This window comes from Teleopsis dalmanni, chromosome 2 (assembly GCF_002237135.1).
Source record: "Teleopsis dalmanni isolate 2A chromosome 2, ASM223713v2, whole genome shotgun sequence".
In the NCBI taxonomy this organism is placed as follows: Eukaryota; Metazoa; Arthropoda; class Insecta; order Diptera; family Diopsidae; genus Teleopsis; species Teleopsis dalmanni.
The window spans coordinates 6,671,849-6,689,611 of NC_051847.1; the positions used below are offsets into that span (position 1 = coordinate 6,671,849).

The 17,763-nt window shown below is 26.7% G+C and overlaps 2 protein-coding genes and 1 long non-coding RNA gene across 12 annotated transcripts; 2 read left to right on the forward strand and 1 right to left on the reverse strand.

Annotated features, from left to right (window-relative positions):
* The first annotated feature begins 1,244 nt into the window (after positions 1-1,244).
* Positions 1,245-6,008, forward strand: LOC119680896 (endophilin-B1). Of its 5 annotated transcripts, none has more exons than XM_038093910.1 (7): positions 1,245-1,662; positions 1,820-2,253; positions 2,316-2,379; positions 2,737-2,772; positions 2,851-3,041; positions 3,195-3,431; positions 5,583-6,008. In XM_038093910.1, exons 1-7 carry the CDS (start codon positions 1,585-1,587, stop codon positions 5,716-5,718), a joined length of 1,176 nt encoding a protein of 391 aa, XP_037949838.1. In that variant the 5' UTR covers positions 1,245-1,584; the 3' UTR covers positions 5,719-6,008. The 5 variants fall into 5 exon arrangements, with proteins under 5 accessions (XP_037949838.1, XP_037949837.1, XP_037949836.1 ...); XM_038093912.1 differs by lacking the exon at positions 3,195-3,431 and adding an exon at positions 5,336-5,519 and having other exon boundaries at positions 1,248-1,662; positions 5,584-6,008; XM_038093909.1 differs by lacking the exon at positions 2,737-2,772 and having other exon boundaries at positions 1,246-1,662.
* A 4,755-nt stretch (positions 6,009-10,763) lies between these two features.
* LOC119686191 lies at positions 10,764-13,611 on the forward strand. Of its 4 annotated transcripts, XR_005252892.1 has the most exons (14): positions 10,764-10,920; positions 11,288-11,368; positions 11,488-11,563; positions 11,647-11,759; positions 11,843-11,952; positions 12,035-12,142; positions 12,226-12,335; positions 12,420-12,532; positions 12,616-12,777; positions 12,882-13,003; positions 13,059-13,240; positions 13,300-13,336; positions 13,394-13,446; positions 13,508-13,611. It is a non-coding gene; the product is annotated as an uncharacterized LOC119686191 (long non-coding RNA). The 4 variants fall into 4 exon arrangements; XR_005252894.1 differs by lacking the exon at positions 12,420-12,532; XR_005252895.1 differs by lacking the exon at positions 12,035-12,142.
* A 762-nt stretch (positions 13,612-14,373) lies between these two features.
* On the reverse strand, positions 14,374-16,936 carry LOC119683977 (myoneurin-like). 3 transcript variants are annotated; one of them, XM_038097886.1, is made up of 6 exons: positions 16,766-16,936; positions 16,255-16,704; positions 16,121-16,192; positions 15,852-16,062; positions 15,729-15,794; positions 14,374-15,675 (listed from the first exon to the last, which is right to left on the reverse strand). In XM_038097886.1, exons 1-6 carry the CDS (start codon positions 16,852-16,854, stop codon positions 14,803-14,805), a joined length of 1,761 nt encoding a protein of 586 aa, XP_037953814.1. In that variant the 5' UTR covers positions 16,855-16,936; the 3' UTR covers positions 14,374-14,802. The 3 variants fall into 3 exon arrangements, with proteins under 3 accessions (XP_037953814.1, XP_037953815.1, XP_037953813.1); XM_038097887.1 differs by having other exon boundaries at positions 14,374-15,669; positions 16,121-16,198; XM_038097885.1 differs by having other exon boundaries at positions 16,121-16,198.
* Between the last annotated feature and the right edge of the window lie 827 nt (positions 16,937-17,763).

Consider the following 17,763-nt stretch of genomic DNA (forward strand, 5'->3'; position numbering starts at 1 on the left):
CCTTCTGTCAAACGTTATGTTTTCGCAAATAAATTATGTGTAAAAATAATTAAAATAAAATTGAGAATTGAAATGAATAATGAAATAAAAGCAATGTTGAAAATGCAGAATGAAATTTTGTTTTACAACAAAATTAATAATAGTTTAGGATTTTTATGCCTGAATAAAGATTAACTTTTCAATTATATTTTCTTCAAGTACGCATAAAACTTTTTTCATAGTTCATAAATATTTGTTTTCCACAATTTTGCATATATTTAAAGTATTTTATTTTGACAATTTTCAAATTTATGAAACTTTTTAATACTGTTTGAATTTTTGCTTACACACTTTTGACAGATGACTGGAATATTCGTTGAAATTTACAATGAAGGTTCACAATAGACCGTTTATCGTATTTGTAACATATCTTTATATAGTCGCTTAGATGTTTAGCCACTTCATTACTAGTCTTTAAGACGGAGAAAGTAGTATTGAAAGTAGAGTTTAATATGCCATTTACACTGGTTAATTCAGTGTAAATTTGTCTCATTTCAAATCAATCATTTGAAAGTGTTTACGTTCCTTTTTCTTTATTTGTTTTCTTTTCAAACAGCTGATTTCTCAACGTGACTGTTGAATTGATTTTTGGCCTGTGCAACAAAAATGTTGAATGAAGGTAAAATAAACTTATAAACCTTTCAATATTAACTGAAAAATAATTTTTAGCTCCAATTAAGTACTTTTTGCGAAGTAGAAGTTTCAAGAAAAGGTGTATCGCTTACAAGGAAGTGCAACCACCAAATATTTATTTACCATTTTTTGTGAATATGTCAAAATGACATGAAAAGCTTATCTTTAGGGTGTGTTCAATGTATTCATTTGCATTTAGAACGTATTTGGAACTCATTTAAAACTCGTTGGGACTCATTTGTACAAAATCAGCAAATGGAACTCATTTGCGCAAATGAGATTTTGTATGCGGCCAAATGTATCAGTCATTTGCTTCTCATTTGCGATTTTTGACCCAAATCAGTCATTTGAGACCAGTGTAAATGCAATATAGGCAGGCTATTTATTATTTTTTACCACACATCGGAGCTGTCGAACACACCTCTTATTACACTTGAAACTGTAAAAATAGCTACTATAAACTACTTCCAATTTAAACAATTTAACATACTCATTAATTTAATTGACATATACTGTTGCTTTATTTCGTATTTTATTTTCACATTAAATTTTCTTTTTTTTTTTTTTTGATTTTAAAAGCATTTTTATGGCATCACAAAATACAAAAAAAGTTTAAAATGTAAATGTTTCATGATTTTGACCACACATTGCTAAACATGCACACAGTTTCATCAAAAAAAATTTGTTAATATGGCAGCACCGGCTCTGCAGTAGGTTTGTTGTTTTTCTGTGTATTCTTTGACATTTATTTTTTCGGACTGTTTTCTCATCTGAATACAAAATTATCGTTTGGTCATTGGAAAAAATTCAATAACATTAATAAGTTCCGATTCGGTATTAAAAATAAACCTTTCAAATTAAACAAATTTATTGAAAGAAAACAGTTTGTGTTAAACATATTTACGAATCAAAATGAATATTAATTTACCAAACTTCAATGTAAAAAACCTAGTGAAAGAAGCTGGAAGCACTTTGTCTAGAGTTGTGCAGGTAAATATTTGCATGAGTGGGTGGTTGTGGGCAAGTTCTTAGAAATTGAATGCCAACATTATTATGTCAAGGTGTTTTGTAATATTTATATTTTTATGTTGCGTGCTAACGATTATTACTATTGATATTTTTTATTATAATTTGTTATCGAATTCAGTTAACTGAAGAAAAACTGGGAACCACAGAACGTACAGAATATGATACAGAATTTCAAAATCTTGCGGAACGTGCAGATGTTACAAAAACATGGACGGAAAAAATTGTACGCGATACCGAATCGGTACTTATACCAAATCCCCAAAATCGTGTCGAGGACTTCATCTTTGAAAAGATTGAAAAATCAAAACCACAGCGTTTAAGTAACCTAGAGCATTTGGCTTTAGCAATGATTGAGGCGGGCGGTGACTTCGGTCAAGATTTGCCTTATGGGCAGGCTTTGATAAAGGTCGGACAAGCTGAACAGAAGTTAGGCCAGTGCGAAAGAGACTTTATTGCCACATCTGGCATTTGCTTTACACAGCCATTGCGAAAATTTTTGGATGGTGAAATGAAAACCATAACTAAAGAGCGCGGAATCTTAGAAACAAAGCGGTAAAACAATAAAGTTTATTGGTTTATGAGAGAAAACTATATATTGAAAAATTTATGTCTAGACTTGATTTGGACGCTTGCAAGAACCGTGTAAAGAAAGCAAGAAGTATGCTGGGCCAACAAAATGTAAGTAAAACGATTTGTCTTAAAATCTCTTTCTCTGCTGAAGAATCTTAATTGTTTTAAAAAAATGTCAACGTCTAAACTTTTTTCGGTAATAAGAAAAATTGTAACAGGATCCTTTTTTTATTTGAACTCTTTTTTTTTTTTCCAACGAATTGCGTCTGCAGTTTCTGTATTATTTTTTTGTTGTGTTTATGTTATCACTACACCAAAGTAATTTCTATATCTTTTCGTTTTTTGAGCTTCATAATTTTCCAAATAGTATTAAGTTTATGGTTTTACTAAAAAAAAGTGTTAATAACATTTTCAATTTTGCTAAATGCTGCTATTTGTTATAACACCATTTGTTGGGATTGTTAGAAAGATGGCATATCGCCTGAAGCCGTCTTGGAGCAGGTATATCTCTGAATGAAAATTTATAAAAATGACATATTTTTAGTAATTATGCACTAAATGAATGTTTTAATCTTAAAGGCTGAACGAGATCTTCGAGTAGCACAATCTGAATTTGATCGCCAATCAGAGATAACTAAATTATTGCTTGAAGGAATCAGTACCTCACAAGCATCACATTTACGCCATTTGCATGCATTTGTGGAAACTCAAGTACGTTATTACAAGCAGTGCACAGATGTCATGAATAATTTGCAACGTGAACTAGCACGGTAAGTTCCAAACTTAATTTCTATTGTTACATTTTTAACATTAAAGCACCAAATTAGCGCTTGAAAGTAGTTCTGCACCAAATTATTGTAATTGCACAAAAATTTAACTGGTTAAGCTTTTAATGGTGAATAAATTGCCATTGCGGTTTTCAGACTTCGTCCAGAAAAGCCACGCCTGCGCATAAATAGTGAAGATGTTGATGGGCCTCCCAACACCAACCATACAAATAATTTAAATAATGCGGACATTGATTATGACGATAGTGATGTGCATGAGTTTAAGACAATTGATATTAATTCAGTCACTGATAATACCAAAAACACAAATCCATTTGCTACACAAATATTAGCAGATTTTGATATTGAATTTGATTCAAGTGCTATAAGCACCATTTAGAATTAAGATATTTCAATAACTGCACTGATTTAAATGTTATGCTTAATAAGTTCAAATAGTCATTAATTGTTAAAATTGTGAGTTTACTATTGTAGATTGAGTGGTTATAGTATTTATAAATTATTTTATTGTTCCTTAATATAAATGTGTCTCGAAATCAGTACTAAAAACAGTTATTATTCTAGCCATTTAATTATTTAGTTATGTACTTTTATCTTATATCGAATTCTATCTTATTCTATTAAAAACTTAAGGTTTGATAAATTTATATATTCCAGTCTAATAATTTTATTATAGATAGTAAAATATGAAAAAATTGTTATTAGTCACAAATTGCTTCTGCATTGTTAATTTTTAAATTAAAAATAAAAAAGTTTTAGAAGATGTAATTAAAAGAAAACACTTTTACTTTTATCATCTAATACATAGATGCATATAATTAAAAATTAAAAAAATATAATTAAAAATTTAAAAAACATAATTAAAAATTGGAAAAACATAATTAAAAATTAGTAAAATCTTTATTATAGTATTATAAAACGTTTTTATAAAAGAGAAAATTTTTTTGAGTAATCTTGATTTGATAACTTACTGTCGTAGAATATCCAGTTACTCTTTAAATTTGCCAAATATTTTCTCTTGAACAGAAATAATTCTGCGGGAATTATATTAAAAATTGTTGAATAATTAAAAATCATAAAACGTGATATTAACTATAAATATTATATATAAAAAATGCTAAAATTCTGCCAAAGTCAAGTTAGTCAATAATTTACTTTAGAATAAAATTATATAAATTTGTTAAGATTATTTCACTAACACAGTACCCGTACTTTTAGGATCACATGATTCCAGTATCTTGTACCTAAAGTAAAAGGTCAGACAGGTGTGTCCCAATGCTTTTCCTTCACTCTTGTTATAGTAACGATTAGTGTGATTTTCTCAATAATGTTTCTAATATCGATAAAAGGACTTACTTAATCTTACTTAAAACACGTCTAAAGAAAGTTTGAGTTTTTGCTTGATAGTATGACATAGTAGTTCAACTTAGTATGATGTAAAATGGGTTCCAAAGATTGTGAATTAAATGCAGTAGAACTAGGTATCTATGATAAGCAACATTTAAGCTTTTTATGCGGTTATGCAAGATTATCAAATCTTACAATTTTGAACAATAACTTATAGTATCTGTGCGTATTATCCAGATTCATTTTGCGTATCTGGATAATACGCACATCACAGATAAGCTATTACAGTATGTTGAGTACTTTTCTATACATTATTTAAACACAATGAATCAATTTATAAAAGTTGACTAAAATGCGAATATTCTTTTGATATTCTTAGTGGATAAAATTAAATTTAAAACAATAAATGTACATATTAGCGAATATAATATTTACCGATTTTTTGCGAAGACCATAGTCATATTGATGATCATGATTAGTCAGAGTTTAATTTATAAAAAAAAAATGCAGTTTTTATATTTAGTTCACTTACTTAATCATTTTGTTGACCTTTGCCGATGTGAATAATCAGTTGGAAGCGTCTTGTAGCTTCCTCCAGCCAGCGTGATCAGCATATTGTTGTCGCCTAGCAATCCTTACCTGGTGATAAGTTTATATTAAAAAAAAAATAGAGTGTAGTTTTTATTATTACATATATATATATAGAGAGAGAGAGTGTGTTAGAGAGTACAGGTGTATTTGAAATCATTTTCATGATTTTTTATAGAATACTGAATATATTTATGTTTAATTAATTTAATTTCTTTGTTAAAATAAAAGTTTTTTTTTTTTAAAAATATTAATTGAAGTGTATTTCGCTTTCTCATTTACATATACAAAATCCATTCAATTTTGTTTTATATCGCAAAAAACACTTGTGGCATTGTAAGATTGGGAGGCCCTACACCATATGCTCCAATAAATCTAAACGAAGAAGAGAATACGAATGCTAATAGTGCAAATGTAAACAGACGCCATCCAACCGATGTAAATGCCGATCAAATGCGACGAGCTAGAGTGCTATGCTCCTATGATGCGAAGGATCATACTGAATTGAATTTAAACGCAAATGAGGTATTTGAGATTAAAGTCAAACCCTAATATTAAAGACAAGTAAATGAATGCATAATATTTTTAGGTTATTTTTGTTACTGAATGTTCACCAATCAATGCTGATTACATGTATGGAAAACAAGGTTTACTTAAAGGTTTGGTTCCCCGGGCATTCCTCGAAATGCTTGACGATGAATCTTTTGGTAACTCCAGTTATTAAGAAAAAAAATCGTAAAATAATATTCTTAAAGACAGATAATTAAATAAAAAATGTCGTTTACAAATAACAAATGGAAAATTAAAAAATATTTACAAATGTTAAAATTGTCATTACATAGTAAAATTGAATGATTTAAAATTCTAAATGACATCACATGCAGTACAATAATTATATAAAAAATGTAGTCAGTCATACGTATTTAGTAAATTCTAGTTATCGCCTATAATACTCATAAATTAAATATTTAATATCAAAATAATAATAAATCATACAAACAGCACTAAAACATATCTAATGCTTTTTATATTAGCATAGCATATTTCATTGTATACACACTGAATCACACTGAAGGACTCAAATCTGGTACCTTAATTGAATTTTTAAGTAAATATAAAATCAAATACTCATATAAGGCAAAAGAAATGTCAATGTTATATTTAATATATACTCAGATATTAGAAAAATAATCAAACTAAGAAAACTAAACCGTATAATAAGTTAAGCTATATGCTTTTGTGTTATAAACTACCTGCAAATGCTTTTAATATCTTATACTTTACTTTTTAGTTGCTAACTGCATTGATCACGTTTTGTTTTTGTCATCAAATAATTATCAATGCATATATGATTATGCTGATAATGCCATTTTTTTCATAAAATAATAGTTTATATTCGATGAAACTATATAAAAAAACTAATAGTTATGAAATTTGTGTTATTGTTATGAGTCTAACTAAACGATTTGGCTATAACGATTTTCTAAGATTATTTAACATTTTTTTTTTTGATATACCAAAGATTTTGTGCAATTTCATATATAATTAATTAAAAATAATTTTTTAATCTTTGAAAAAATAAATTTAAAGTTATAATGTTGTCTTTTATTATATAAAGTTCTGCAAACATATTTTACATATTTTTAATTATATATGTAATATTTTGAAATATGTAAACAATTTAAAAACATATAACAATTTAAGTATTATAATTTTACAGTATCTTTTATTAGATTTGCATCGTTAGAATTTTCATCCTAGGCTCTATATTGAAAATTATAACATTTGGTTTCAATTTTTATATATTTTCAAAATGTTTGTATAAGCCATAGAAAATAATGACTAAACCTTAAAATAAAAAATTAGATCTGCATATAAATTTCAATTTTCTATATTTATTCTAAATATATTTATATGCTTATTATAAAATCAAACAAATTTCAATATTTTAATACGAAATAAAAGCGTAGAAAAATTGATAATAATGTGGTTTGAAACAGTAGTGAATTACAAATAATTAAAGCTAAGAAATATTTCCAAAGAGGACTGATGATGAATTTTTAGTAATATTCAAAATAGTAAACTCAATTAATTAAAAAATAAAATTTTGCTGTTGTAACTCACTACTGTTCAAAACCCCTCTATTTAAAAAATAGTTTCTTCCGTCATATTTGACTTTAAATTATATATTAATTAATTCTTAATCTTAACTTATTGACTTATATTAATAGTTTTTTATTTTTTATAAACTAAATATGTTAGCAGAAGATGACAATTATGATGATTATAACTTTTGGAAATAAAAGAATCTCTTATGTTTTTATATTGTTCTCAATAATTTAATTATTTTTTATTTATATAATAAAAAAATACAGCATTTGTGAAAACAGTAATGTATATTACAAAACAAATATATTTTAATTATACTAGTAGCAACTTATAAAAATTAATTTTTAATAATTTATATGTTTTAGCTCAACAGAATAAATTTATTTTATTTTGTTATTGCTATAACTAAATGTAGTGAATGAAATTGGACTGTCTTCCTTAATGTTAATTGTAATTTAAATATAATATAAAAAAAAAAATTTTAAATCATTCCAAACAGAAGCTTCGCTTATTGTTTTATATATCCAAATGCTTTGTCTTTAATTTAATTTTTACAAAGTACACGAATTTTCCATAATGTATTATAATGATTACTTTTAGTATACATTTTAAATCTCAATATTTAATCGTAAATGTTATTTTAAATAACTAAGTTTAATATTTTAATTTTTTCATATTTTTAAATAATTCGGACTATTCTATTATTCTATTAGTCCATTGATCGAAAAGTAATTAAAAAAACGATATAAACGCTTAGAAATAAAAGCTTAAAAATAAACGTAATAGATATATTGTTATATCAATATGTTGCACATAATTTGTGTTAAAATAATTGCTATATATAAACATTGCTGAAATAGATCTGGTTTTTAGAAATATCTATTAAATTATTTATAAAAACGCATTAAATGGTGCAATTAAAAAGTCAATTAAAATTGATAAATAAAAATATTTATAATGAAATCAAAAAGTGTGTAACTATACTAATAGTTATTCATAGATACAAATATAGTAAAAATATTTATATTTATTTTATTAAAATATTTAAACCTTTAAACAAAAATATTTCTCGTTAACCAAATACAGTGCAAGACTTTTGAGCGGATACTCATCGTCAGCCAAGTTTTGTCCGTTCAATATAAGTGTTCGTTAGTAGAGTCTTCACTGTATAAAATAGCTTTTCATCCAGGCACAGTATCACTACACGGTCTTCACAAAAAATAAGATTTTTTAATAAAACGAAATATATATTTTATAAAATATTTTTAATTATAATGTAAACCCAATACAACGAAAAAATAGATTTGGAAATATACATAAGTCGACTACAAAAATTAAATTTTATTTAAGTTATAAAATTAAAAGTATTAAAGATGTTAAAAAAGACATTAATTAATAAATTACATATATTTTTTTTCTATAATAAAAATACAATATATATTTGCTATCAATGATTTAAAGCACATTATTAAAAAAATTTATTCCAAACAGTTGAATTGGAGATATGAGTATACATACGACAGCGATTGTTCCTGAAGTTGAGCTACAATAAAGTTTAAATATCTCAAAGGTCTATTAGCAATCGAAATTTTAAAGCGAAACCATTTTAATGCTTAAATTTAACTTATGCAATCCGTTTCTATTTATATAAAAATTTGATATTAAATTTCTTATAATACGTAAATAATTAAAATATTTGCAAACACTTATTTGACATTTATAAGCTTTTTCCACTATTTTAAAAGTATCCTAAAACTTGCCTTTTCAATTTAATGTTAACATTTTACTTAATTAACAATACTCTTAGCAAATCTCAAAATCAAATTTTAAAATTTTAAATAAATAAAATACTAATATTAATAATTATGCTTTTAATGTGAACAAAATAAAATTAAAAAAAAAATTTACAATGTGCCTAGTGCATATGGCAATAATAAAAATTGTTTATTAGTTTTAAATGTTTCGAATATTTATATGTACAATATTTATATGTTAAATGTTTAATGCTAGAAATAATATAATTATAAAAATAATTTATTATAAAAAGTTAATTTAGCTCATCAATTATAACATTTTTAAGTATTGTAAAAGAATGTATACATGTTTAAATTTGTACAATATCCAAATAAATATATATAAATAATAAAATCGTTTGATTTATTTTATAGTAAGGATATAATTATCGTTTTGTAGGCCGAGAAACCCCTATGACACTTTAATAAAAAAATTTTAAACCGAAAAGAATATAAGAAAAATGAGTTCAGATTAAGACTAACGTATATACAAACATTTTTATATAGTGCCTGCAAGTAAGTATTCCTATTCAATATAAGTCCCTTATACAGTTGTACACAACATTCATCCCTGACTTAACAAAGCGTTGGATTTATAATTATCTTTTAGATAAAACGACTTTCGTTATTTTCATGTGGAAGGCGTCCAAACCCAAGAAATTGAAGCAACCCCTACATGTGCAAACTTCTCGACTCTCCTGAGAGAAAAGTCGTGTCGTAATGGGCTAGAACACTAGTGTATTGTGCAATAAGTTGAATGCATACCTTAATCAAGTGACGGAGATCTTCATCTCTTCCTCAACAAATAGCCACCCTTTTTACTCCTCTTCTAAAGAAACGTTCCTGACTTTTCCCATTTAAATCGATGAATTTATACTTTTCGCATATGCAGCTGTTGCATGTAGTCGTCATTCGCGAGCTGTTCTTATACTCGTAGTATAAATAAAAAAGCCCTGTTGGCCACAGGATTTGTGATGTTGCTTCATTATAAACCAATGAGGTAATATACTGCTGCCTATGCTGCACCAGTATGGACATCTCAGCTCTGCGAGACACATTGTAATAATCTCTAAAACTTTTAAAACTTCGCTTTTCGCACTTCATTTAGCTGTCATCGTATGTTACACGGTAATTGCCTTCATGCGGAACGCAAAATGCTTCTTGTAAAGGAACACAATCAATTATTAGCTAAACAATTCCTTCTTTTGCTCCATATATATGGACAACAAAATGGTCCCACAATGCATAGACCATCAATCCTTGTTTCGTACATCAATCCCTTTCTTAGCATCATCAATACATTAACACTTTCTGCAACGAAGATATATAGGGCTGTCTACATAAGTTATGGCTTTCTGCGCTTCATACCGAAGCAGTATTCCTATTGAGACGACGGTTGTCTTACTACAGGTTTTTAAAAGACCTCCGCCTAATATCTTTGGGAATGAAAGTCGTAGTCCACGTGCAGCAGGAACTGTACTTGCCCATTTGAGGTCAGCCCCAATTGAGCTCTAGTCTGCATGACGCCACATTCTCTTTTTTTGTGATTAATGATTTATTGATTTTTTCATATATTCAGCAAATTAGTGAAAATAGACATCTCTTCATCAATTAACAATATATGATATTTGAAGCGATGACCAAAAAGTTGGTACAAACTCTAGATATTCTAATTTGAGCAAACGCTGGCAACAAACGAATATGTTATTTCTGTTTGTGTTCCAAACTAATTTAATATAAAAAAGAATTAATTTAGAATAAATTAATAAAATTTTAATCTTAGTAAACACAAAATTTAGAAAAAAAATTGACTAGTATAATAAAAATATAAAAAATTATTGTTTTTTCTAAAAATTCTAGCGTTTATTTCAAAATTCTTGTGGAAACATTTTTGTTAATTTTTGGCTAATAATCGTAGTTAAGGACTATTAGTCTTATTTGTAGCATCCAAATACTCAATAAAATAATAAAAGGAGTAATATTAGTTATACTTACATTGCCTTTGAAACAATTTTAGAAATGAGGTAAGTAAATACTAATATTATAGACATATCTTTAAATTGCAAAAACTCTGTCACATCGAATATCCCCTAAAGTTGAATGGTTATAGAAATCTTTTTCAATATTTAAATATTTTAAAATTACATATATACCTTTATTTGTATTTAAACCTTTATGAAAGTGGAATTAAAAATCCTAAAGAATGTGAGAAATTCTGAAATGATTCTTTTAAAATATAAATTTTTCAAAAAAATAATAAACAATATTCTATTACAGATATTTAATATGTTCATATATATATTCATTATATCATAGAATGTTGCAAATATTTAAATGTTTTCATAAATTTTTAATACCTTTTTCATTTTAATTTTTTTTAACAATTTATAGAACTATTTTGCCCCAAGTCGGATTGATTTGGTTATGAAAACTATATCAAAAACTAAGATTATCTCAACATGGATATTTGAGGTAAATATATTATTATATTTAATATTACATTATATAATAAATATTCTCATGATTTCATAAAACTTCATATCTTTTCCATTTGAATATTCTTACAGATATTGATTTCTTATATTTTATAGAAATATTATACTTCCAAGGCGGATTTACTTGGTTATAAAAACTAGGTTTAGGATTATCTCTACATAGGTACTTCAGGTATACATATCGTTTCATTACATTATAGATTTTGTTATGAATCTCGAAAAAATATTCAGATAACTTAATATCTTTTGTTTTAGATATTTTCTTCCATAAAATATAAAATTATTATGCTTCCAAGATGGATACACTTGGTTGGTTATTAAAAATATATGAAAAAACTAGAATTATCTCTAAATGGATAGTTCAGGAGGTATATATATCGTTTCATTATATTATAGATTTTGTTATGAATCTCGGAAAATTATTCAGATATCATGATATCTTTTATTTTAGATATTTTCTTCCATAAATTATAAAATTATTATGCCTCCAAGGCGGACACACTTGGTTGGTTGTTAAAACTATATGAAAAAACTAGAACTATCTCTAAATGGATAGTTTAGGTATGTATATCGTTTCATTATATTATAGATTTTGTTAGAATCTCGAAAAAATCTTCAGATAACTTAATATCTTTTATTTTAGATATTTTCTTCCACAAATTATAAAATTATTATGCTTCCAAGGCGGACACTTGGTTGGTTATTAAAACTATATGAAAAAACTAGAACTATCTCTAAATGGATAGTTCAGGTATGTATATCGTTTCATTATATTATAGATTTTGTTATGAATATCGAAAAAATCTTCAGATAACTTAATATCTTTTGTTTTAGATATTTTCTTCCATAAATTATAAAATTATTATGCCTCCAAGGCGGACACACTTGGTTGGTTATTAAAACTACATGAAAAAACTAGAACTGTCTCTAAACGGATATTTCAGGTATATATATATTTTCATTATATTATAGATTTTGTTATGAATCTCGAAAAAAATATTCAGATAACTTAATATCTTTCATTTTAGATATTTTCTTCCATAAATTATAAAATTATTATGCTTCCAAGATGGATACACTTGGTTGGTTATTAAAAATATATGAAAAAACTAGAATTATCTCTAAATGGATAGTTCAGGAGGTATATATATCGTTTCATTATATTATAGATTTTGTTATGAATCTCGAAAAAATCTTTAGATAACTTAATATCTTTCATTTAAGATATTTTCTTCCATAAATTATAAAATTATTATGCTTCCAAGGCGGACACACTTGGTTGGTTATTAAAACTATATGAAAAAACTATAATTATTGTAATATAAACAAAATAATTATTGTTCATTCAGAGGAATAAATAAAAACTTGTAGAAGAGGATCTTTTAGGTATATATTCTATTTCAATCTATACCATATAAATATGATATTACATATATTTTACACTTCTGATCAATGTGAACTAAAATAGCTTCTTTTCATTATCTTAACAGATTCTTATGGTTGAAACATTGCTTTATACTTTATAATATTCAGATCAGATGATCATATTCAGTTGCAAGAAGATAACACAATTTTGTTATTGAGATATTAAAATATATATCATGATTTGTTGGTAAGTATAGATATAATGCCGAAAATTGGGTCTGTTTTTAAACCTTTTTTTAAAGGAATTTTTTCTCCATAATTGATACGAAAAACCATAATTGATACGAAAAACCATAATTGATACGAAAAACCATAATTGATACGATAAATGATTGAATCGCTAATACTATGAACAATGCATGCCGCCATTAATGATAAGTGAATAACCCATAGGTATATATGGGATTCAATTAGAAAATTAGAGGTATATATCTATCTTTTTACATCACACAATTAATCCATTTTATACTTCCTATTTTTAAGTAAAATGAAGTACTGTAATAAAAATTCCTAAATGAATGTAAGTCTATTTCATAAACTCTTCTAGAATAAAAATTTAATAAATTTTATATTTTAGATCATTCTTAACTAAATGAAGAATTCTGAAATAAAATAAATAGTTCTACATTTGTAAGGAAACTTGATATTTTGTAATTTTATAAAAAATAATGTTTTAAATTAAAAATTTTAGATATTTTGGAGGTTACACGATTTAATTGGATGGACTTCTATTGGAACATTAGTTAATTTGTTTCAATTTTATTTTTGACGTCGATTAAAAGATTTTGAAAAATAAAACATATAATTTAGAAGCAAAAATGTTTATATAATTAATTTGTGTAATTCAATTAAGTTATTATATGGAAGTTCCATTATATATAGGATTCTAAAAATTCAGAATGTGGTGAATAATATGATTTAGTACCTTGAAAATGAAGGTAATGAGGTTGTAATAAGTCGTGCTGAAAATCAAGTAGGATATAGAGAGATTGTGTTGAGTAACTGTTTAGTACGAGATTAGCACCCCGACGTAAATTGAGCTAGAAAAAAATTCAACTTGTTTTATACAGTTGTATAGGATGGTATAGGTAGTATTGAGAACCAAATTTTTATGGAAATGTTAACTAAAATAAATTACTGATCGACAAACTCGTATCGATATCCATCCTTGCGGCATGTTGCAGGAAATTGCTTGGCTAACAGCGGTCTGTATTAAGATGACAAACATAAGGTATATAATGGAAGTTAGTTTAAATTCGTAGCAACTAATTTTGATAGTACTAAATATTACTTCAATAATTCTTAATAGCTTATTCGTTTGCTAAGTTATATGTTTTGCTTTTGCTACTGAAAGCAAAGATACAATTACTAGTCCCTTAACGGGCCAAACAATTCGATCATAATTGCATGTAAATAGCAAAAGATTTTCGTAGAAAACCTTGAAATATATTTAAAGTAATAAATGTAAAGTAATAAATGTAAAAAAATATAGTAAGCACATAAGTATTCTTTTATAAAATCATATTTATTAATAAATTCATGATAATATTTCAGGCTACAATAAAAATGTAAAATATTCGATACATTTGAGATTTTATGTTTACGTAAGTACTTAATTGAACAACGTTTGGAGCAGACTTTTAATGTAATTTATGTATATATATATATTCTATATACTATAATAAAAGAAATCAATAAGTTGGTTCAAAGTAACACTTGTTACTTTTAAGACCGCAAGGCACATGGTTGGCGACATATAGCTTAACATGTAAATGGCTAAGTAAAGAGAATTCCATTAATAATTCAGAAATGCTTTTTATATCGCTTATAAGAGTAGAAAATAAAGAGTAAAAAAATATCGATATCAGAAATTACTTGCACTACATTCGCAATAAACTCGATGAATGGCAGCAATAACGTCATTTTTGTACAAGCAATACAAAAATATGCTAATAAGGTTGGATAATTGTAAGTATAAGTATAATATTAATCTAAAATATTTAATAAATTAAGGATATTATTAAAAGTTTTGTTCTCTTCTTTCATTTGTTCGGTGGTATCATCTTTAATCGCATGTTTTTTATAATTTGTTTTTTTCAATATTTTAAGTCCGCTTGGTTTGAGAGAGTGAAGATTTCTCCTATGGCTTAATAGTGCACTACAGGAAGCATATGTGTTACTACACACGTCACATACATAACGGTTTTTCTTTGTTTTTGTGTCAAACACTTTAGGGTACTTTTTGTTTTTTAGTCTATCCTCTAGTTCATCGTTGGTGCCTTCAAGTGCAAGATGCATAAATTTTTTATGCCTATTAATGGCGCTCAAAGAGCTCAACTTAAGATCGCAAATATCGCATTTGCACACTTTTAAATGTGCGTATTTACGATGTTCGGCCATGGCTTTTGCAGTTTTAGACACTTTACCACAGTATTCACAAACGTGATGGAAAACTTTATTGTGTGTTTTTACGTGTTCTTCGTAGACATATTTAAGATAAAACTTTTTTGGGCATTCGTTGCACTTAAATTGTGGCTGTTCGTGCAGTTTTATATGTGTTAATATATATACTCTACTAAAGTATTTTCCGCATAAATGGCAAGCAACCTTTTTACTTTTATTTTTACAAAAGAAACGATGTCGACGCAATAAACTCAGACTTTTGAATCGTTGAAGGCATCCTCTGCATTGTTTACTTTTAGGCTCAATGTTTTGAGAATCTTTTAATATTTGTTCTTCTTCTGATATGTAGTTTAAATCCAAGGAGATGTAGTTATGTGCATCATTGTTATTGGAGTTATCGTTATCACTTGTTAAAGGATATTCTATAATATTTTGTACTTCGATTTTATGCTGAACCTAAAAATATATAGATATTTTTAGAATATTGCAATAAAAATGTTCATACTTACAATTATATTTGGATTTTCTTTATTTTGGTTAACGCTATTGCCGTCTTCCGTAGAATCAGATTCAATCTTGGAAAAATATTTCAATTTAACAATGTTGTAACTTACTGTAATATATAAACTTACAATATTTGGATTTTCTTTGGTTTGGTTATTTGATTTTGGATTTATACTATAATGAGCTTCTTCAATTACTTGACGAGAATGTTTCTCTTTTTCATGTTCCATAAATATTTGCCAATTCCAAATAGGAAATTCTTCGGTGCAACTAATGCAACGAATACTGTAAACTTTTTTGTCGGAAGTTACCTCCACCAATGCGCAGCATTTGGTTATGCTTAGAAAAACAAACAAATTAAGATTGAAATTAAATCTAATGTAATTTCGTGCTTTACCTTTTATCATGGTCTTTTTTTGTGACACACACAGAAGAATTTATCAAACCATTTCCGGTGAATTTTTCATAGCTGGGGTTGAATTTATTATTTTGATGTATGTGACAAGTAATATAATAAATTAGGGTACCTACCAGTTTATGTGTGTTGTTTCGTTAAAAGCATTGAACATAGTTGAGGGTCGTTCCTCTTCGTTTGCCATTCCCTTCTGCATTTTGTATATAATTTTAAGTTTTTTGATAAGCCTCTCTTTTTCCAATTTTAAATATTGAATCTCTTTTTCCTGAAGTTTTAGGTTTTCTTTAAGTATATCAATATCTTCCATCGTATCAATGCTATTTATTTCATCTACTGGTGGTTCCTCACAACATGTGCTGCATACTTTGTTGTCAGTGGAAGCAACAAGTGTTTTATTTATGCTAGCCATTTGCGTAAAAGACGAGTATTTTTCTAAATTCTGATCCGGAAAAGATTTTTTTTTTAAATGTTTCGCCGTTTTCATGCTATCAGAAAAATGCCTGTTACATGCATAGGCATATTTAGGCAATGTTTTTAAACCAAAAATACGCATCCATTGCTGTCTTCTATTTTGCAGAAAAAATAATTTATATATTAATGCGCGATTTGTAACACACTAATAATTACCTTTCTTTATCCTTTTCAGCACAAGGAAATACATGTAAATCAGTCTCACCCATAGGGCATTTCATAATACAACACCTTTTATAAGGCATTTTAAGTGATTTTATTTAAAACCAAGCGTTTAATCTAACATCACGACTGTTGACATAGGAGTGCTGACTGACAACAAAAATATTTCAGTTACTCGGTGTAAACAAAGGAAACAGTGTTGTTAAATCGTCAATTAAATTAAATTCAAAACAGAAATACAGGGATGATTCTGAAAAGTGTTGAAATTCAAATATTAAAATATATTAATGATATATACCAGATATACCATATTTAACAAAAACATTGATTTTTTTATGAAATAATTTTCTGGATACAGCAATTTGAGAATTCGCAAGATAAAAAATTAATTAAAATCCGTCTTCAAGTCGCAACACTAATAAAATTATAAATTCACCGACTCTGCAGTTTTTCAGTATCAAATTCTACAAATCATTAATTACATAAACGTGTTTATTTAACAACTATAGGTCTGTTCCACGAGCTACTCGTAGTAACTTTGAGTAACAGTGTGTATACACAAATGCGTTCCACCAAATTTTCGAGTAAATGAGAGCACCAGAGAGAGCGTTACATCGCTGTTAAAATTTGAAAATGCTACACAGACTTTACTCGCACTTTTTTTTAAGTAAAATTTGTGTGATGTGTGCTGTTTTGGTTTAGATTTAAATGTTTGTAATGTTCCATGAAAATCTGTGTAAGGAGCGTAATTTGGCACTTTATTTATGTTAAGCTCTCAGTATGTACTTTACTTATGTTTTACTTGAATTTTACTAGGAGCAGCTCGTGGAACAGATTTAATAATTTCATGTACTGGAAGGCCAAGAGATATTAATAAATTTATGGTCAGAATCAAAAACTACATTTTTGATTTGAATACCCGGTTTGTTTTAGTTTTTTATTATGTTTCATTCTAAGCAGTCCCTTCAAAATCAGCTGTTATTCGTTTGTTA